General features: G+C 45.0%; 1 protein-coding gene across 1 annotated transcript in view; it reads left to right on the top strand.

Annotated features, from left to right (window-relative positions):
- EPHX2 (epoxide hydrolase 2) overlaps positions 1–22,026 on the top strand; it is a 72,841-nt gene that overhangs the window by 16,893 nt on the left and 33,922 nt on the right. Inside the window, exons 2-9 of the mRNA XM_080796650.1 lie at positions 2,072–2,156; positions 8,309–8,468; positions 9,709–9,899; positions 11,324–11,446; positions 14,891–14,965; positions 18,097–18,192; positions 18,962–19,040; positions 21,907–21,941. Coding sequence (XP_080652776.1) covers positions 2,072–2,156; positions 8,309–8,468; positions 9,709–9,899; positions 11,324–11,446; positions 14,891–14,965; positions 18,097–18,192; positions 18,962–19,040; positions 21,907–21,941 — 844 coding nt within the window. The remainder of the gene's footprint in view (positions 1–2,071; positions 2,157–8,308; positions 8,469–9,708; positions 9,900–11,323; positions 11,447–14,890; positions 14,966–18,096; positions 18,193–18,961; positions 19,041–21,906; positions 21,942–22,026) is intronic.

The following is a 22,026-nucleotide window of genomic DNA, read 5'->3' as shown; positions in this document are numbered from 1 at the left end:
TTCGTACTTCACATTGCTTCTTCTGTTGTTATCATTACTGCCTGATCTGCTTTATAGATACATTGGTATCTCCTTTCTCTGTAGTTCTAGTCTTCCCTCAGCTCCCATTCTGCTAGCAGCCCCCATTCTCCAGGCAGAAAAAAATCATTTTCCTTTTGCTTTCCATCCTACTCCTCCACCATGTTATAGTTACTTATGTGTTGACTCCCTTGTTCCGCTGTGGGCTCCCAAAGAATACCGTCACATTTTCCTGCTTTTGTATCACAGCATCCAGTGCAATGTCTCACACACCTCAGGTACTCAATACAAGACGGTTGAGTTGAATTGTGTATTGATTCTTAAAGCTGGAGACCAGCTGCCGAAGGGCACGAGGAACCTTTGGAGGTGATGGAAATGTTCTAAAACTGGAATGTGCTGATGTTTGCATTGATGTCACAGAGTTACACAGTCTGTAAATTTACTACAAATCCTTGACTCGTACTCTTAAAACGTGAATTTGATGGTATATAATTACAATATAGTAACCCTGTTTAAAAAAAAAAAAAAAAAAAAAAACGACTGGCAGGGCAGTGCCTGGCTGGCTCAGTCAGTGCAACATATGACTTGATCTCAGGGTTTAAGTTCGAGCCCTACGTTGGATGTAGAGATTACTTAAAGATAAAATCTTCCAAGTAAATAAATAAAAGACAACTGATGGCAAAAGTATGGCAAAGCTGTTGCTTTTACTGGAATGTTGAGCAAGGCTGCAATATTAGGTATGTATCTTTTTGCATTTTGTGTGAAGTTGATAATCGTTACCTGCAAGAAGAGAGTTGACTGTTTTCAGAAATGGAACTCCCAGAGTAGAGATATTTGTTGTCTTACTTGGGAATGGTAAATAATTTTAACTGGCCTGCTGATTCCCATCCATTATAAATATTTGCCTGGGGCACTGTATTAAGAAGGATTGAACATTGGTGCCTGGACTCAGTGGACTTGGATGTGGGGATAGGTTGTTAGGGGTGCGAGGGAGCAGAGGTGTGTGTGTGTGTCACATATGTACCATCCTTTATCTGTCTCATGTCTCCTAGCCAGCCATGTGAAGGTAGCTGATCCACCATGGGGGTTGGGAAATTATCAAGAAAGCAGGATGGAAACTTTAATTTTGTAATACAAAGAAGTGAGAGGGTGATGAGCTGGTCTCTCTCCCTTTGTGTGTGCTATTCCTTGGGATGAGTATGAGCTGAGGTGTGTTAGCTGGCTAGGGCTGCCATAACCAAGTACCACAGACTGGGTGGCTTCCACAGTAGTTCCAGAAGCTAGAAGTCCAAGATCAAGATGGCGGCAGGATTGGTTTCTCTGAGGCCTCTCTCCTAGGCTTGTAGATGGCTATCTTCTCCCTGTGTCCTCACATGGCCTTCTCCCAGTTCAGGTGTGTGTCCTGATTTCCTCCTCAGGACACTGCTCATTAGATAGGGCCCACCTTTATGACCTCATTTTAATGTAATCACCCCTTTAAAGGCCCTATCTCCAAATACACATTCTGAAGTAATGGGGATTAGGACTTCAAGATATGAATTGGGGGTGGGGCGGGGGTTATAATTTAGCTCATAACCTGAGGAAACTTTTTAAAAAATTAAATATGGTTAAAATGAAGTAGAAACTATATGTTCAGAATCAAAACCAGGAAAAAATATCTCATTCCCTCTGAAGAATATGTACTAATAAAGCAGTCCTTTGGAGCAGTGCCTTGTGCAAATGAGCTGAAGACCAGAATGAATGTGTATCCAGTCTTGAGTTTGTCCCTTAAGTGGCAAACCCAGAAGTACTGGCAGTTGAAGAGGCTCTGCTGAGTGGTCCCCGTGAGCTGCTTTACCTGCCAGCATATTCATCATTTAATTTGTGGTCTCTCCTCCAGGTTCGATTGCTCTTATAGCCTAAGATCCCAGCTCGAACATTGCCTTTCCCCGTCCATGGCAGAATGCCCTTAGAACAGCAGTTTGTCTGTGGATAGGAATAGTGTCTGTCCCATACATGCTGCTGTGATGAAGTCCTCCGGACGTCCATGCGGTTGTTTCTTTGTGTCTTCCAGAGGCTTTCTGAGAGAAGCTTTCCGGAGAGGAGGCCCAGATGGCTCCAGTGCCCGCCTCATGAGGGGAGAGATCACATTTTCCCAGGTAAGGGGACACTTCATAAACCCCCTTAAGAAGGCATTCTGTGCCCACATGCCCATCTCCCGCACTGACTAGAAGCTCTCTGTGGGCAGACCCACCATGTTTGCCTCACCTAGTACTAGTACTTTCCTTCCAGGACTGGGATGGAGGCTTTGAGACACACACAGAGATATTTAAGACTGGTTCATTATCTCTTTGGGCCAACCTGCAGGATTCACCCCGTGAGTGGGAAATTACCAATTTTTTGCCAGTCTGTGCCAGCCCTTTTTTCCTCTTAAATTGTGGTAAAATACATATAATACAAAATTTGTCATCTAGATCTCTTTTAAGTGTATGATTTTGTAATATAAAGTATATTTGCATTGTGAAGCCATCACCACCCGATCTCCAGAACTCTTTTCATCTTGTTAAAGTCCTATACCCCTTCAACAAAAACTCCCCATCCTTCTTTTCCCCCAGCCGCTGGCAACCATGACACTACTGAATTCCTGTCTCTGTGTATGAGGCTACTGTAGCCACATGAGATAAGTAGGATCCTGCAATATTTGTCCTTTTGTGCCTGGCTTATTTCACTTAGCATGATGTCTCCAAAGTTCATCCATGCTGTGGCCTGTGAAAGGATTTCTTTCCCTTTTAAGGATGAATCGTTTTCTGGTATATGGATAGACCACATTCTGTTTATCTGTTCATCTGTCGATGGACCCTGGGTTGCTTCTATCTTTTGGTCATTGTGAATAATGCCACTGTGAACTTGGGTGTACAAACATCTGCGGAACACCTTGCCCTCAGTTCTTCTGGGTATAGACCCAGAAGTGGGATTGCTGGGTCATAGAGTAGTTCTTAATTTTTTTAAGGACCCTGCATCCTGTTTTCCAGAGCGGCTGCCCCAGTTTGCATTCCCCTGGGCAGTGCACAAGATTTCCACTTGATCCATATCCTCGCCATTCCTTGTTAGTCTTGTTGTTTGTTTCGTTGCTTTGATAGTGGTCATCCTTACTGTAGCTGTTTTCAGACAGGACCAGTTGTGGGGAGAGGTTGTTAATTAGTAACTGGATAATGGATGGGCCTTGGAGGCAGAGAGCAGGATTTAAATCACAGCTCCCACTTACAGACACAGGTTGCTTAACCTCCTAAAGCCTCAGTCTTGCCATCTGTAAAATGAACGTGAACTACTGTCTACTTCATGGGTTGTTAGGAAGCTAGGAAACTGTCTCGCATGGTGCCTGGCACATAGCAAATGCTCAGTAAATAGCAGTTATCGTTGTGACTACAACCTCCATGGGTTTTTAACTAAGCAGTGATCTGAAACCACTTGGGATTCTCAGTCAGTGTCTGCAAGAAGAAAGGCTACTAAGAATCTATTCTATAAGCACACAGAAATCCGCAAGTAATATTGTCAGAAGAGAAGGAAAGAAGGGAGTACAATATACTTTCAATGAACATAGGAATTATAGAGTGAATTTCTGTAAGTGCTGTGAAAACCCTGTACCCATTCTGACTTTCTTCGTCTGTGTACCTTCTAGGTAACTTGAATGGTTAGCAGATGGGGTCTGAAAAAGCACATTACAGTTGATCCTTCAACAACATGTGTTTGAACTCACGGGTTGGTTTTTTTTTTTCCCCAATAAATACACATACAGTGCTATAAATGCATTTTCTCTTCCATAGGATTTTCTTAACATTTTCTTTTCCCTGGCTTACTGTATTGTGAGAATACAGTATATACTACATACAATAATACATATGACATATAAAATATGTGTTAATTCTATGTGATTGGTAAGGCTTCTGGTCAACAGTAGGTTATTAGTAGTTAAGCTTTGGGGAGTCAAAACTTACATGTGGGTTTTCAACTACGTGGGTGGTTAGGGCTCTCAACCCCCACATTATTCAAGGGTCACCTATATATTATGACAAAGGCTACTTAGGTTTAATTTGTCTTCAAAAATTATATCCTGGAAGTGAATGTCGTCTTTTAATTTTTCATTTGTGTATTCAGGGCACCCGGATGGCTCAGTTGGTTAAGTGTCTGACTCTAAAACATTTTTTTTCTTTTCTGTATACAGTACAAACAGAAAAGCACACAAAGTACACCGTTTAATGAATTTTTGCACAAACTGAATGCGCTCAGGTCACCAGTACCCAGACTAAGAAATAAAACATAATTAGCACTGTAGGCATCCCACCTAACACCCCTTCTGACACTACCCCTCCAAGAGTAACTAACCATCCTGATGTCCAGCCTTAGAGATCACTTTTCCATATTTTGTACTGTGCATGGAACTGCACAGATGAATCTTTTCTATCTGGGCATCTTTTCCTCAACACTGTATTTGTGAAAATCATAGATATCATTGTGTACAGTCCTAGTTTTGTTCTCATTGCTGCATGATATTCCATTGTATGAAGATACGCTGATCTCTTTATCCTTTTTTTTTTTCACCCTGAGATGGAAAGGCATTGGGAGACTTGTAGCAGTGAAGTGACATTATGTATATATATATTTGTAGCAAGGGAAAGGTTTAGAGAGTGAGCGAGCACAAGCAGGGGGACTGTCAGGCAGTGGGAGAAGCAGGCTTCCTGCTGAGCAAGGAGCCTGATGCGAGACTCAATTCCAGGACACTGGGATCATGACCTGAGCCGAAGACAGGGAGGCTTAACCCACTGAGCCACCCAGGCGCCCCAGAGAAAAGGCTTATTCAGGAGGCAGCCAGCCAGTTAGGGAGATGGAAAGACAAGCCTCAAATCCAGCGCCTAACCGATATTTTTAAAACCTCACTCTTGCTGCTGCATAAATAGACGAAAAGGGCAAGGATCATTATAGACTAATTAAGGATGCTGTTGGAAGATCAGGTGAGAGACGGTGGTAGCTTGGACTAAGGTAATATTGGGGGAAACAGAAAAAGTGGTCCAAACCTGGAATATTTTTATGGTAGTTTCCTCAGGCTTTCCTGATAGATTATGTGTGAATATGAGAGAGGAGTGAAGGGTAACAAATGTTTCTGACCAGAACCAACTGACAGTATCAGTTGCTATTTGCTGCTGTGGGGCTGGGAAATCAGGTGCCCGATTTGGGGTATTTTAATTTGAAATGCTTATTGATCTCCAAATGGAGCGTGCAGTAGGCAGCCTCATATACAAACCCAGAGCTGACAGAAGATGTCCAGGCTGAACACACACGCAGCATATAGATGGCATTTTTAGTGTCACTGGACTCAGTGTGATCACTGGGAAAGGGAGTATAAATGGAGAATCCACAGTCCCGGGTACTCTTAATAAAGATGGGGTTGATGAAGGGGACCCAGGATTGAGAGATGGAGAATGAATTTCGACCAGTCTGAGAAGGATCAGGAGAGTGTGTGGACCCTGGCAGCCAGGGATTTATCAGGTTTCAGATGAAGAGAATGGCTCTCCGTGTTGGTGCAGCTGATGGGTCCGGCAAAACGAGGGTCAGCGAGTGCCCATTAGATACAATAACACAACATGGAGGTCATCGATAACCTTGACAAGAGAAGGTGGAATGTGGAATGTGGAGATAAAAGCCTGACCAGACCATGTTCAAGAAACAAGGAGAGAAAAGGTTTGAACACTATATGAAGTTTTGATACTAAGTGGGGCAGAAAAATGGAGCAGTAGAAGGAGGAGGGGATAAGGTCAAGAAAGAGGTTTACTTTATGGTAATAATGTGCTTGCACGCTGATGGCAATGATCCAGTAGGGAGGGAGCCTGCTGATAAAGGAATAAGGAAGGGAGACCCCCTGGAGCTATGTCCTTGAAGCAGAGAGGGATGGAATCTAGATGGAGGGCTTGAGCTTTGCTAAGAGCAATGGACCATTATCTATGGCAACAGAAGGGGAGATGGAGTTCTTGGCCACTCATGCTGGTAGGTGGATAGTGAAGGTGGAACTTGTGAAAATTCTCTTCTAATTATTCTCCCTTCCTCCAATCCTTCTCACTGTTTCTGGGATGACCTCCCTAAAATGCAAATCTACTTACGTAACTCTCCCACTAAGCTGTATTTATATATTTTTTACTTGTGTAACAGTCTAAGCCTGGAAATGTTTTATTATTTTTATAGAAAGGTAAATACTTCCATTATTTTTCCAATTTCATTAATGGTTTTAGTCTACTCACATTTTATATTTTATCTTGCATCAATTTTGGCATTTGTATCTTCTGTTTTCTTTTTATCTTTGGACCCCCTCTTCACCCATTTCTTTCACCCCATCCCCTACCACCTGCCTCTGGCAACCACTTTCTCTGTATCTAGGAGTTCGGCCTTTTTTGTGTTTTTTGGTTTTGTTTCTGTTTTGAATTTAAGTTCCACATATAAGAGAGATCATACAGTATTTGTCTTTCTCTGTCAGACTTCTTTCGCTTAGCATAATGCCCTCGATGTTCATCTAGATTGTCACAAATGGTAAGATTTTGTTCTTTTTTATGGCCAAATAATATTCCATTAAATTTATATACCATATTTTCTTTATCCATTCATTCATCCATTGATGGGCACCTAGGTTGTTTCCATATCTTGGCTATTATAAATAATGCTGCAGTGAACATGGGGGGTGCAGATATCTTTTCAAGTTAATGTTTTTGTTTTCTTTGGATAAATACTGAAATGGAGTTGCTGGATCATATAGTAGCCCTATTTTTAATTTTTTTAGGAATTTGCATACTGTTTTCCATAGTGGCTACACCAATTTACATTCCACCAACAATGCACAAGTGTTCCCTTTTCTCTACATCCTCACCAACATTTGTTATTTCTTGTCTTTTTGATAATAGCCAATCTAATAGCTGCTATGTGATGTCTCACTGTGGTTTTGATTTGTGTTTCCCCTGATGATTAGTCATGTTGAGCATCTTTTCATGTGTCTATTGGCCACCTGTATGTCTTCTTTGGAAAAAAATGTCTTTTCAGGTTTTCCATACAATTTTTTGGTCAGGTTTTTTTTTTTCTTTTCTTTTTTTTTTTTGCCGTTGGGTTGTATGAGTTCTTTATATATTTTGGATATCAGCTCCTTATCAGATATCATTTGCAAATATCTTCTTCCATTCAGTAGGTGCCTTTTTGTTTTGTGGATCGTTTCTGTCGCTGTCCAGAAGCTTTTTTATTTTGATGTAGTTCTAGTAGTTTATTTGTGCTATTGCTGTCAGATTCAAAAAATCATCACCAAAACTTGTGTTGAGGAACTTAACCACCTACGTCTTCTTCTAGGGGTTTTGTGGTGTTAGGTCTTGTATTGAAGTCTTCCATGCATTTTCAGTTGATTTTTGTGTATGGTGAAGATAGTGGTCAAGTTTCATTGTTTTGCATGTGTCTGTCCAGTTTTCCCAACACCGTTTATCAAAGAGATTGTCCTTTCCCTATTGTATATTCTTGGTTCCTTTGTTGTAAATTTACTGACCATACATGTATGCATGGGTTTATTTGTGAGCTATCAGTCTGCTATTGGGGTTTGGGTACTTTTCAGTTGAAACTACTCCAAATAGTGCTGCTATGGTAGTGTGTAAACATACCACAATCCATTTTGCTGCTATCAGCTAGGGCTGCTATAACAAAATACCACAGACTGTGTGGTTTAAACAATAGAAATTTGTTTCCTCATAGCTCTGGAGCCTAGAAGCCCAAGATCAAGGTGTTGATAGGATTGGTTTTTTTCTGAGGCCTCTCTTCTTGTCTTGCAGTGGCCATTTTCTGTGTCTTCACAGTCTTCCCTCTGTGTGTGTGTGTGTGTGTGTGTGTGTCCTAATCTGCTTTTACAAGGACACCAGTCAGATTAGATTCGGGCCCCCTCATGACCTCATTTTACCTTAATCACCTCTTTAAAGACCCTATCTCCAAGGACATTGGCTTTCTGAGGTGCGAGGGCTTAAGACTTGAACGCGAATTTTGGGGGAACAACATTCAGGCTATAAACAGGGGCATTTGCGTAGTTTGTAGTTTGGGGCTCTTAGAAATAGTGCTGCTGCAAGTGCATAGACGAACATGTCTTTTTGGTGAACATATGTGGACATTTCCGTTGGGTGCAGGTCTAGGAGTGGAATTGCTGGCCCACAGAGAATGCATATGGTCAGATGTAGCAAATGCTGCCGGAAGCTTTTCTGAAGGATTATACCAGTTGATCATCCTCATCAATTCCTTTCCACAGTGGGTGCCACTCATGGAAGAAGACTGCAGGAAATGTTCTGAGGACTCGGGAATCCGCCTCCCTGAGAATTTCTCCGTAAGTCAGCTCTTTGGCAAGGCGGTTGCAGCAAGAAAGATCAACTATCCCATGCTTCAGGCTGCTCTTGCACTCAGAAAGAAGGGTAAGGAGCCAATACTGGCTGTTCTCTCAATCAGCCGCACTAGAACCCTTGGGAGGGTTAGGTCAGGATACATCCAGATGTGTTCTGAGAGCACAGATCTTCTGGACTTTGATGGAAAGCCATTCTTAAAAACAGCCACGAAGTAAGTTTTATCAAATGGCCAAAAACAGGACTATCAGAATAGCTGGGGAAAAAAATGAAAGTATTTCCCTTAATAGAGCAGTTTGTGCCAGAGACTGCCTTGTGAGCAAAATTCTCTCCCTCCAGTGACACTTAGTAATGACCAGAAGGACCCAACCTCTTGTCACAGTGATTGCACATCAAGGCCTTTAAAGCAACTGTGATTGTCTCAACCTCTAAATGTCAAAGCGACTGAGCTGTGAGCTGGCTGACATGAACTCAGAGGGTGTCAAATGGTCTGGGACGTGAGATCAGGTTCATCCAGTAGACATTTACGTAGTGTCAGAGCCCAGCTCTTTGTCACAGGCATATTTGAAATCATTCTACCCACTTAACAGTAGACTTACAGGGTCGTGGCTGAGCCGTCCCATGTCCGTGTTTCTCACTCATGTTTCATGCAAAGAGTCTCACCACTGACTCATCAGTGCCTTATTTCCAGCATCCCCTGCTTCTTCCCCTTCTTGGTTAGGGAGAGAAAGCCGGGGGAATAATGCTATCTTTGCCAACATTCCTCTAGTTTTGAAATGGGAATGCAGTCTCCAGAAGCCAAGGCAGGAATTTTGAAAGAGAGTGGAGCAGAGTGTTCAGTAACACCGACTTGGCAGGAGCCTGGAGGGCCAGTCCAAAGGCAGGATTCTGAGCCTGGTCTGGTTCTGCCTTCACTGTGTAGCTCTGGGAAGCTCATCATTGGTCCGAGCTTCTGTTTGCTCCTCTGTAAAAGTGGATGGTGAGGTCTGTCCTGCTTACTCCCAAGGTGGCCAGGAGCATATGAGCTGATGAAGATCACAATCTCTTGCTCTACAGTTGCAAGGAATATTTAGCAATAGTGTTTCTATCAGTGCTTCTGAAAGCCCTTCACGTACCGGGTTTGCTTACTCTCCTGTCTCAGTGTCAGGAGGTGCTTATGGGTAAAATGGTTCTTGTCCCGCATGGGCATCAAGAAGTTGATGCAAAGAAGAACCCTGTGTGGCGCCTTCTTTGGGGTTGCCCGTGGGGGTACCTTGAGCTTCTCGGAGCAAAGTTCTGTGTCTGGTCCAGTCACTGGTGACTTCTCATTCAGGCTACACCACCTGCATCCTCACCAACAACTGGCTGGACGACAGCGCTCAGAGGGGCAGCCTGGCCCAGCTGCTGTGTCAGCTAAGGCCGCACTTTGACTTCCTGATAGAGTCGTGCAGGATTGGAATGACCAAACCTGATCCTCAGATCTATAAGTTCGTGCTGGAAACCATGAAGGCCAGCCCCAGTGAGGTATGTGGACACTTCCTTGGAGTGAAAGAGAAAGTTCTAGAGATAGTGCACATAAGAAAAATGGAGGAGCCTAGTGGTTTGATGTTAGGTCCAAACCACTAGGGGCCTAGTGGTTTGATGTTAGGTCCAGCGGCAGGTTCCCATTCTCCCAGGCCGGGACTTCCACGAGCGTGGGCCCCTCTCTGTGGCTTTTATATGTCAGAACAGGTATTGTCAAACTGCTAGACCAGCTGCCTCGGTTTGCCTATAAAGAAGCATAGACCCTGGGAGATTGTCCCAAGACCACAAGGCTGGTAAGGGTCACCCTACCAAGGGGTGAGTTCCAATATTAGAGCTGCCTCCTCTAGGCGCCCCAAAGTTTTGTCTTTGTACTGTCTCTAATGATCTATTCTAAAACTCTGTTTTCCCTTTATGCCCCACCTCCAGTTTTCAAAAAGGCAGTTAGACCATCCTTAAATACCTTTCCCCGATGTTTCTAACCCTCTCTTGTTGGCCCCACCCCCTCCACAAGCTGGTGGATGGAACCCTGAACTCCCTCATGGGGAATCCTTACAGGAGTCCTTAACCGGGCTCAATCCTAGAACCTGTCTTCTCTCCTTTTAAACTTTGCTCCTGCTCTCCTCAACCTCTGTATTAAGCCTTGTAACAGTGCTCTGAATTTTAGTGTGCCTATTAATAAAGATCTTCTCACTTCTGGCTTTTGGGTTGGATGAACTTCTTAGAAGTCTGGGCCTGCCCTAATCCAAGATGATAATGCACTTCCGATTTCTTCTGTGACTTTAAGGATTTTTTTAATTCTCAAATTTAAATATTTGATCGATTCAGAATTTATTTGGGGGGAAGATGATGTGAAGGAAGCATCTACTGTTTTCCCCCAAGCAGTTAAAATAATTATATAATCTTTTAAGTACCATTTTTCCTCGCTGGGTGGACAACACAAATTGTCATTTATAATTGGGTTCATTCCTCAGCTCTCCTCTATTTAATTGATACGTCTATTTCTCTTCTGGCACCCCACTTTTTAGTTTTACCTTTTGTAGCTTCATAATTTGTTTTAGTATCTGCCCTTATTACAGTGCTTTTCCAGATTTGGGGGCGGGGGTCTGTTCATACATGTTGATTCCCTAGGTGAATTTTAATGTCACCCGGATAAGTTTATATCCCCTTAATTTTTTTACAGTTTCAGAATTTAGGCTGAAACCCACACATGTCTCTGGGAATCTGTACATCTCTCTGCGTTTATGGATATGTTGATGTAATTCAGTATTTGTAAGAGAAAACAGATATATGAAGGAAAAAGTAATTCTTCACCTTGTCGTCACAAAAAACCCACTATTCCCATTTGTGTCTTCCGGTGCTATCCGTCCCGGGTGAGCTTTGCTTTGGATGAGAGTGATGCTAGTGTCCCTGCTATTTGGATTCAGGTTGTGTTCTTGGACGACATCGGGGCTAATCTGAAGCCGGCCCGTGACTTGGGGATGGTCACCATCCTCGTCCGTGACACAGATACAGCCCTGGCAGAACTGGAGCGAGTAACTGGGGTGCAGGTAACTCTTGGGGTTGCGCTGGGTTGGGTTTCTTGCCCCTCCTCTGTGTTGAGGGGTGCTGGAGACACAGCAAGTGAGAGGGGGACCGTTTCCGGGAGTTGGATGCTCCTGGCGCAGGATCCCAGCTGCTCACCTCCTGGGTGGGTGGCCACTCCCCACTGGGCCATCAGCACTGCTGTCCTTGAAGAACTTCTTTCTCTGCAGCCATGAGCAGAGAAGCAATGCTCTGAGAACAACAATCCACACTAGTCAGAGTCGGAGGAACCAAGACCCAAGGGAGGAGCGGAGCCTTTGAAAGCTGCCAGACTTCACTGTATTTATTTATTTATTTATTTTTACTTTTTTGAATTAAAAAAAAAAAATGTTTTCTTTAGACTTGACCTTTGAGAGTAAATATTGAGAATTTAGCTATTAGGTCTACCCCAGTGGGGAGAGGGGGCACAGTCCCCTCCTGGTCTGGCTGGTCATACTGCTGGTACACGCAAGTGGTTGAAACCGTCTGTCACAGAGAGGATAGGGCGCTCTTCGTGATGCTGCAGGAGGGCTGCCTGGGGATTAGCCCCTTCTTCGAGTTTGCCTAAGATCTCCATCCCACTGGATCGCATTGAGCCCCAGAGTGCTGGTGGCGGTTACACAAGGCTTTTGCAGGAATGCAGTGCTTGGGAGAAGGGGCATACACCTGGCTGTGCCAGCTGGACGGCCCAGCTTTCCCAACGTGCTCTCAGAGGGCGCTGTGTCCACTTCCCTGAGCTGCCGTAAAGTACACGGACTGCATGGTGGAGACAGCCGTCTCACCAGGAGGCCGGAAGTCCAAGATCAAGGTGTTGGCATGGGCAGTTTCTTCTGAGACCTCCCTCCTTGGCTTGTGGGTGGCCGCATTTTCCCTGCACCTTCACGTGGTCTTCCCCGGTGTGTGTGCAAGTGCCCTCCTCTTCTTCTACGAGGACATCAGCCAGGTTGGATTTGGATTCCAATAGGCTTGCTCCAGTGACCTCTTTTTTTAACTTTAATGACCTCTTTTAAAACCTTATCTCCAAACACAGTCACATTCTGAGGCCCTGGAAGTTTAGACTTCAACAGATGAATTTGGAGGGGACACAGTTTAGCCCCCCACGGTAGGGACAATTGACTTTTCATCTTCTTTTTTTTTTCCTAAGATTTTACTTACTTATTTGAGAGAGAGGGCAAGCATGAGTGGGGGAGGGGCAGAAGGAGAGGGAGAAGCAGACTCCCCACTGAGCAGGGAGCCCAGTGCAGGGCTGGATCCCAGGACCCTGAGATCATGACCTGAGTTGAAGGCAGACGCTTAACCGACTGAGTCACCCAGGTACCCCTGACTTTTCATCTTTAATGAGTTAATAAAAATCTCTATCTAATGACTTCAGAGCCGTAAAGTGTCTTGTCCAAGCTCGATCTGTCCTACAAGCCTGGAAGTCTCATGCAGCAGAGGAGAAAACGTCCCAGACTTAGAATCCCAGCATCCACCTGCTTGTCCCACTTACTAGTTGTCCCCTCGTCGTATGAGTCACAGATAACTGTCCTGTAATTGGGAAAGTAAGCCATACCTCACCTGTCTTCTCCGAAGTAGGGAGAAGCTATAAGGAAGGATGAAAATTATTCCTTTTTATTTTTTTTAATTAACATATAATGTATTAATTTGTTTCAGGGGTACAGTTCTGTGAATCAAAAGTCTTATAAAATTCACAGCGCTCACCATAGCGCATACCGTCCCCACTGTCCATCACCTGTGCACTCCATCCCTCCCTGCCCCCCAGCAACCCTCAGTTTGTTTCTAGAGATTAAGAGTCTCTTATGGTTCGTCTCCCTCTCTGGTTTCATCTTGTTTTATTTTTCCCTCCCTTCCCCTGTGATCCTCTGTCTTGTTTCTCAAATTCCTCATATCAGAGAGTAAGACATCTACTAGGAAGCCAGGGATACCTCAGCAGAAGGGCCCCAAGGGACTCTAGCCCTTGGTCCATGTCTTGGCTCCCTCAGGCCAGACAAGGCTCCTTGCCATCAAAGGACACCCAGCTGCCCATCCCTCCTGCCACACCCTGAATCCTCTCCAGGTGCCACGGTCATAGGGGGCTTGCCTTCTGATTCCCCCACTGAGGACGTCTATGCAAGCTCTTCCATGTTTAAAAAAGGAGGTACATGTCATAGTTTATTTCTCACACCTAAGAAGTCGGAGCCACTTCCTTAGATCACACCTTTGGGACTAAAGACGAGCAATCTAGCAGTAGGAGTCGCTAATACGTCAGTTCCTGTGAATAGTTCACTTACTGTCCTTGGTCATTTCTGTCTCAAGACACCTCACATGAGTAAGGTAAAGAAGTCTCTTAAGGACCCTTTGTTCAGGGATTTTGTTCTTTACCTAGATGTCATATAAGACGTGATCTGTCCTCCTGGGACTCCAGACAACCCAGCTGGGGCCTGCGGGCAGAAGGCTCCTACTGGCTGACCTCTGCCTCTTCCCACCCCAAATTTATTTGTGTTAAAGCCTCAGGACCTCAGAATGTATTTGGAGACACAACCTCTAAAAGAGGTGATGAAGATAAAATGAGGTCATTGCAGGTGGGCCCTAATCTAGTACAACTGTCCTCATAAGAAGGGGAGATCAGGACACAGACACAGAAGAAAGACCACGTGAGGACCCAGGTTGGAGGTGCAAAGCCAAACAGAGAGGGCTCGGGAGGCACCAAGCCTGAACCAACCAAGGTGTTGGACTCCCAGCTTCCAGAACTAAGAGACGTAAACGTCTGTTGTTTCAGTCACCCAGCCTGTGGCACGTGGTTATGGCAGCTGGAGCAGACGAATACAAAGACCCAGAGTCAGATTTTGGCTGGCGTGAGGGAGGGACCCTTCAGCGGAGCCATTCAGTGATGCTCTGTGAACTTCGCATTCCTGATGGTGTCCAGCATGAGCCGGGGTGACCACTTGAGGAACCACCATAGGGAAGAATTATAGTCGCTGAAGTACGAAATCTCAGCATTTTAGAGCAGGTGGTGGTTATTTCTTGCTGATGTAAAAAAGTTCGGGTGGTGGTGGCCAGGGCCTTTGCTTCAGGCAGCTGTTCAAGGACCCAGGTTTGATAGAGGACCCACTGTTCTCCCCTGTGTTTTCCTGAGTCACACCAGGCTCTCAGCTGGAAGGGGGGTGGGGGCAGTAGAGAGTGTAGAGAATCACGTGGGGATTTTAATGGGTGAGGCTGACAGGCCACGCTCTTCTGTCCGAAAGACTCGATCATGGGCTGCACTGAACTGAAAGGGAGGGAGAGATGAATACAACTGTGTGCTCCCAGGAGAGGGCCGGGGCTGGGCAGGGAGGACTCAGGAGCCCATGGCACAGGTGCCTGTGTCAGCACTCTGGACTTCTGGAAGCCATCTCTGAGAACGTCTCACAGAAGGAGGCTGCCGCCTCTCACTGTCCCTGTTTTCCTTCCAGCTTCCCCGCGCCGCAGCCCCTCTTCCAATCCCATGCGGTGTGAGCGACGTGAGCCATGGGTATGTGCCGATAAAGGTATGTGAGTGCTCCCTCCCAGTCAGCTGAAGCCTCCCTCACCAGCCCATCTACAATGACCTGCAGAGACATTTGTTAAATATCAAGGGTAGCTAAATACCCACTGTTTACAGGGAAATAATATTTCTCCATCTACTCATTCCTTAAAAGTCAGAAGACAAGGGTCATGCCTTAGGATATGCAAAGCAGTGTACAGATGTGGTCAGACTCCAGTGGGAAGACAGGTCACGTGGGGCCTTGAGTAGCCCAGAGTGCTATGTGTCTGGCCTGTGTTCTGGGGAGAACTTGTTTTCATCTAGCAGATACTCAGCCTTGGTGTCAGGCTTGGGCCAGATATGAGGGATGCAGTGAGAAATAAGACAGACCCATCCTCAAAGAACCCATAGCCAGGATAAAGACACAGAAGTAGTCATTAGAACATCCAGTGGTCAGGGTTACGGCAAGGCCAAGGCCACATGCAGAGGGGCCCCAACTCCTGATCCAGCCAGGTTATAGAGTAGGGTGTTAGAATGTCTTCATGGATTCACCCTGGAGTCTTTCTTCGTCATTGGTCCCATTTAAATGGGAAGCGACCTAGAGCTGCAGGTCAGCTCATATGCAAAACAAGATGGGACGGTTGCTTGGGGCCAGATAGAACCAGTGTGAATCCTGCTTTGGCACTAAGTTTACAGATTTAGATACATTTTTCATCACTCTGAATGTTTGTGTATGCAGCTTTATAACGAGGTGATGCTGATATGTCCCTTCTGTGTTCTTGTATGGATTATGCTTGACCATTGAACAACATGGGTTTGGATGGCGTGGGTCCACCTACCTGAGGATTTTGTACAGTGCAGTGCTGTAGATGTATTTTCTCTTCCTTGTGATTTTCTTAAGAGCATTTTCTTTTCTCTAGCTCACTTTACAAGATTATAGTATATAATATACATAACGCGAAATAGGCGTTCATCACCTGCTATCAGTAACACTGCCAATCAGCAGGAAGCTAGTAGAAATTGAGTTTTTTGGGGGGGTCAAAGTTATATGCAGTTTTTGACTATGCAGGTGGGAGGTCAGTGCCCCTTATCCCCACATTGTGCAAGGGTGGACTGTCATTGAAGTACTGCATGCAGACCACGGGGCATTGTACCTGGTGGCTCCGTGCTCGGTCAGCTGTAGCTGATGAAGAGGAGAGCTGGTGGCGTGAGCGGGCAGGTCTGCAGACCCAGGGGAAGCCCTACTGCCTGGAGGACAGCCCTTCAAGGATTTATTGAGTATTTGTTGTTTGCGGGGCACAGAGAGAAATATCGAGATGAGTGGAGTGTCTAAGACCTCAGGAATCTTGTAGTCTACATGAGATACACGTTGCTAGCTCCTGCAGTTCCAACCCAGGACGGGGTCCTTGTCTGGTAGCACTGCCCCGGCGCTCTTGGGATGGGCTCCGTGAGGGTGGAGGCTGCACCGGCGAATGTTCAGCAGTGATGGTGAAGTGGGCGTGAAAGGATGAGTGGGAACTGGATAGTAAGAAAAGGCTGAAGCTACTGTGAGCATCAGCCCAGCCCCTCCTGTAACCCTGGGTGCTGCTGAAGGGGTGAACGCTTCATGAGGTCCCTTAAGACCTCATCTCCAGTACCAGTGAGGATCAGGGGGCTCTCAGCCTGTGGCCTGGGGTCTGGCCTGTGGCCTGTGTCTTCAACCCCGTGGACATAATCCTCTTGAGGCTTGTAGGTCTGGTCAGTTTCAATACAGTTCTCATTTGACCTTGAAGGAGGGTGGTCAGAATTGCTTTATCACCTGCTCTGTCCTCACCCCAAATTAAAGGCCTGGGGCAGTGACCTTTGGGGAGTCCCAGCCGAGCCCCACTCTCCAGGGTGCTATTCCATCGATCTCCACTGAATACTAATGCCACCCAAGCTGGGTTAGGTCTTTCTCGTTTTCTGGCTTTATGGCAATTTTATTAACATATCATTTAAAGGATGGGAAAGTACATGCATTTGCTGAGCTACTCGATGCCGAGCAGCAAAAAGGAGTCTCTTAGTTTAGGATCCATTTAGAGCAGGGGCAGGTTAGGATCATGTCACCAGACATCAGTACTACAGCACTTTGCAATATAAGGAATAGAATTAGATCCTCCCTTTGCCAAGTACTAATAGACGATGAAACAGATTCTGATAAGACTATAGACCACGATAGAGTTTGTGAAATGTCAGCCTCATGTTTTCTCGAGCAGAATAACTCGCTGGGAATCATGAATGAAACTTCCGGTTTGGAACACGAGCTTGGAGTAATCTGAGATGCAACTCCGTAGAATTCTTCCAAGTGAATTTCCTTATGCAAAGCTTATTTCTCCCAGTTTTTTCCATTAGAAAGTTGGAGATACTTACTTTTGGGGGAAAATAGGGCACTCTGGATACTGCTTTAGTTCCTGTGCTTAGACCATATGGTAATAATTGGAGGAGATTAAGTACTAAAACAAACCATCCCAAGCTTCCGTTGGCTCAACATCAGGTTCATTCCCTGCTTGCCAGACAGTCCAGTGTAGGGTAGGAGTGGGCTCTCTCCATGCAGTCAACAAGCAGCCCGTTTCCTCTCTGGGGCTCTACCTTGCCCAAGGCCCAAACTCTCCAGGGGCAGATGGGAAAAGAGGGAAGGGCACGCATGGGAGGTTTATGTGGGCCCAGGTATAGCACACATTTCTTCATTCTCATAGGCCGTTGGCCAGAACTCGGTCACATGGCCACACCCATTGCAAGAAAGTGGACGGAGGTCTGGAAAATGTTGTCATGGGCCAGGGAGAGAAGAACACAGACATTGAGCTCTTAGCAGGCTAGGACCCACAGCCCAGAGCACTAGAAATGTAGCAAAGCTTGGAAAAGATTTTGCATTCAAGAGAGAAACATTTTTTTAAAAAATCATCCTAGTATTCCACATGTTAACATGAATATTGGCATTCTGTGTTCCTGTAAAAGGCTTTATTGCAGTTTGGCCAGTTTTTTCTTCTTGAACATCTTCTCCTGGCATCGGGGCCTTGAGCTGAGAAATCATGAGGTCCGGCAGTACCCGGAGGTGGCCCAGCGCGGTCTGCAGAAGATGAACTGGTTCTGTCCAGCCTGGCGCTGTGGTCACTTCCTGTTCACCTCTCTTTGCTACAGCCTGGGGTGCGTCTGCATTTTGTGGAGCTGGGCTCTGGACCTGTCGTGTGTCTCTGCCATGGATTTCCTGAGAGCTGGTTCTCTTGGCGGTACCAGGTAAAGGAAACTGGGGGAAGGTCTGCTCCAGTCAAGGTGAAGGGAGAGGAGGGTGTAGGTGGTGTGGCCCAGGGTAGAATGCCATTAAGAAGCTGAAACCTTGGGGCACCTGGGTGGCTCAGTCTGTTAAACATCTGTCTTCAGCTCAGGTCATAATCCCAGGGTCCTGGGATCGAGCCCTGCATCGGGCTCCTTGCTCAGTGGTGAAGCTGCTTCTCCTTCATCCTCTGCCCTTTCCCCAGCTCATGCTCACTCTCTCCTGTGCTCTCTGTTTCTCTCTCTCAAATAAATAAATAAAATATTTTTTTAAAAAAAAGAAGAAGAAGAAGCTGAAACCTTACAGTGGAGCGTCATCTCCAGTGGTGACTGTGATACCTCAGAAATGTTGGAGACAGTGTTGGGTCCAGACTCAGAGCTGTGCTAGACCACATGCCATTTTTGCAGATGAGAAAAAAGCAGATTCTTCAGTATACTTTATGCCACCTGCTGGGAAGTCTTTGTAATGGATATAGAAATCTCCAAGGTCTTTGCTAGGAAAAGTGCTCTCTTAGATGTAGTATTAGATGCAGTACACAGAACCTACCACTGTTCACGACAGCCCTATCCAGGTGGGCTCATTCCAGCCTCATGGCAAGCATCCCAGATAGTGCTGCATGGCATTTTGAGTTGAGCCATTTACAAGACCGTGAATAGAAGGAAGCAAAGAAGGAGTGTCTGTAAAAGATTGATGAGGCCACTCTTGGGTATCCCTGAACTGTTTGTTTTCCAGATCCCTGCTCTCGCTCAGGCGGGTTTCCGGGTACTGGCTCTGGACATGAAAGGCTATGGAGAGTCATCAGCCCCTCCTGGTAGGTTAGCTGTCTCACAGCTGCCCTATGTTGGTTATCCCCTCTGACTGTCTGAGCTCTCCAACTGTACTGTCTCCCTCTGGTCCTAGGTCAGAGCGGACAGCCCTTAGAGGGAGTCCGACTTTGCCCTTCCTCCCTCCTGTAGTGACCCTTGTCTGTACACTTGGGGCTCAGATGTCTCTCCTCCCGTATTCTGAATGAATACAAGAAACCCAGTTGTCTGTGCCCTGAGGAAGTCTTGTGCTGGATGTGGGGTATAGGATGTACCATCCAGCCACAGAACTTTTCCTATCCTGCAGAACTCTGTACCATTAAGCACTAATTCCCCATTCCCCTTTTCCTAGCCCCTTGGCAACTACCCATCAGCTCTCTAGGAATGTAACTACTCCAGGCATCTCTAAGTGGATCATAGAAAATTTATCCTTTTGTGACTGGCTGATTTCACTTAGCATAATGCCTTCAAGATTCATCTACCTTGTAGCATATATCACAGCTTCCTTCCTTTTTAAGGCCAAATATTATTTCATAGTATATACAGACCACATTTTGTTTATCCACCCATCCACTGATGGACATTTGGGTTTCCTCCACATTCTGGCTGATGTGAATTACGCTGCTATGAACATGGGTGTGCAAATATCTGCTTGAGTTCCTCCTTTAAAATTCTTTGGGCTGTATACCGAGAAGTGGAGTTGCTGGATCTTACGGCAATTGGTAGGCTAGATTCTTAACCCAGTGTCTGTGGATCCCGGATGGTGTCTATCCAAGAATGGACATGAACCCACGTCCATGTGTAGGTTTACAAGCACTTTCCTGGGGCGAGGGAGTCTACTGCTTTCTTTGGTTTCAGAGAGGGTCTCAGTCCCAAAATTGTTAAGCTCCCCAGGTGGAGAGAGGAATATGATGCAGTCAGACATGCAACAGAATCCTAGTGTCAGCCATGCTGCTGGCAGCGGTGCCCAGTGAGCCAGACCATTTGCTCACCACCCCTTCTCTGAGCTGCTCCCCCCATGTTTAGGCCAAGCCTGTCGAGTTTGAAGCCAGCTGATGGAAACTGGCACTCTGGTAACCACCAGCCAGACCATTCAGCCTGTCATGACCGGGGAGTGCCGCCATGATTGTTCCCTAATTGTCATGGTTCCTACTCCGCAGCTGCTTACTACCTCTTCCATGGTGCATAGGCACTTCAGACAAAAAAAAAAGCTTCTCGTCCAGACAGCCAAGAAAGATAGTGAAGGTTTTTTTTCTCCCCCAATTTAATTATTAAAATGTCTATTTTCATTCATCTAGAACATAATCTTTCCTGAATCCCCTAGGGATAACTTAGTAATTAATTTATCATTCAAACCAGAACACCATTAAAAGTAAAAGAAACACTATGAGTAATAACACACTTAAACAGAACTGTTCTGGATGAACTTAGACTTATAGTTATCTGTACTTTCATTATAACTACTTTTTAAGAAAACAATTTACAGGGTGCCTGGTTGGCTCAGTCAGTTGAGCGACAGACTCTTGGTTTTGGCTAAGGTTGTGATCTCAGGGTCGTGAGATCAAGCCCCATGTCAGTTTCCATGCTCAGTGCAGAGTCTGCTTGAGATTCTCGCTCTCCCTCTCCCTCTGACCCTCCCCCCACCCCATGCTCGAGTTCTCTCTCTCCTCCTCTCTAAAATAAATAAAATCTTAAAAAAAGAAAACAATAATTTGCATGTTAACTATTGCTGAAGGTTATATATAACATGAGTTTTAAAGCCAAGCGTGATGATTTGGAATGCATACATACACACTGCAGATCATTTGTGTATAAATTTTCTATCATTTGGCAATACATCTTAAGTAACAAATTGTTTCCCCTTAAAACTGTGAAGCTGCTGTCCCACTATTTTCTATCTTCCCTTGTTCTTCAAAAATCACATGCCATTCAGATCCATGAGGCTTTCTGTGTGACGGTTCCCCCCCCCCCCCCCCCCGTACCCTCAGTACCTTTAGGATCTTTATCTTCTTGTGTTATAAAAGTTTATGATACTGTGCCATGACACGGGTCTCTTTTCATCCGCTTCTCTGGGTACATTCATCTTTCAGTTCTTGAAAGTTTTCTTGAATTATTTCTTTGATAATTTTTTTCTTCTGTTCTTTTCTTTTTTGCCTCCTGGAATTGCTATTATTGTTAAAATAGTCATACTACCCAAAATAAGCTATGGATTCTGGGCAATCCCTATCAAAATCCCAATAGCATTTTTTACAGAAATAGAAAAAACAATTCTACAATTCGTTTGGATCCACAAAAGACCCCATATAGTCAAATCAATCTCTAGAAAGAACAAAGCTGGATGACTCACATTTCCTGATTTCAAAATATATCACAAAGCTACATTAGTCAAAACAATGTGTTATTGGTGTAAAGACAGACATATAGCCAGTAGAACAGAGTAGAGCCCAGAAATAAATCCACACATGTATAGCCAGCTGATCCTTGACATAGGTGTCTAGGACATACACTAGGGAAAGGACAGTCTCTTCAATAAATGATGCTAGGAAATTGGATATCCACATGCACAAGGATAAAATCGGACCCTTACCTTACACCATACCCCAAAATCAACTTAAAATGGATTGAAGACTTAAATGTAAGACCTGAAACTAAGACTTTTAGAAGAAAACATAGGTGAAAATCTCATGACATTGATTTTGGGGATGATTTCACTGGCATGATACCAAAAGCACAGGCAACAAAAAAATAAACAAGGAGACATCATCAGTCTAATGATTTAATAAGATACCTATTTTTGGACAAAGGGGGCTTTTTAGTTTGTTGATAATTTTCAATCATGTGAGTTAACTGTATTTCTTTTATTTCTAATTGCAGAAATAGAAGAATATTCCATGGAAGTGTTATGCCAGGTAAGATAGATCTCTGGGTAACATTTGTGACATTTTGTCCATCCTGGTGTTTTTAACCGATGTAGATAGAAGTGTGGGTATTCAT

Source organism: Martes martes (genome assembly GCF_963455335.1).
Source record: "Martes martes genome assembly, chromosome: 2".
In the NCBI taxonomy this organism is placed as follows: domain Eukaryota; kingdom Metazoa; phylum Chordata; class Mammalia; order Carnivora; family Mustelidae; genus Martes; species Martes martes.
This window is presented reverse-complemented; position numbering and strand designations above follow the sequence as displayed.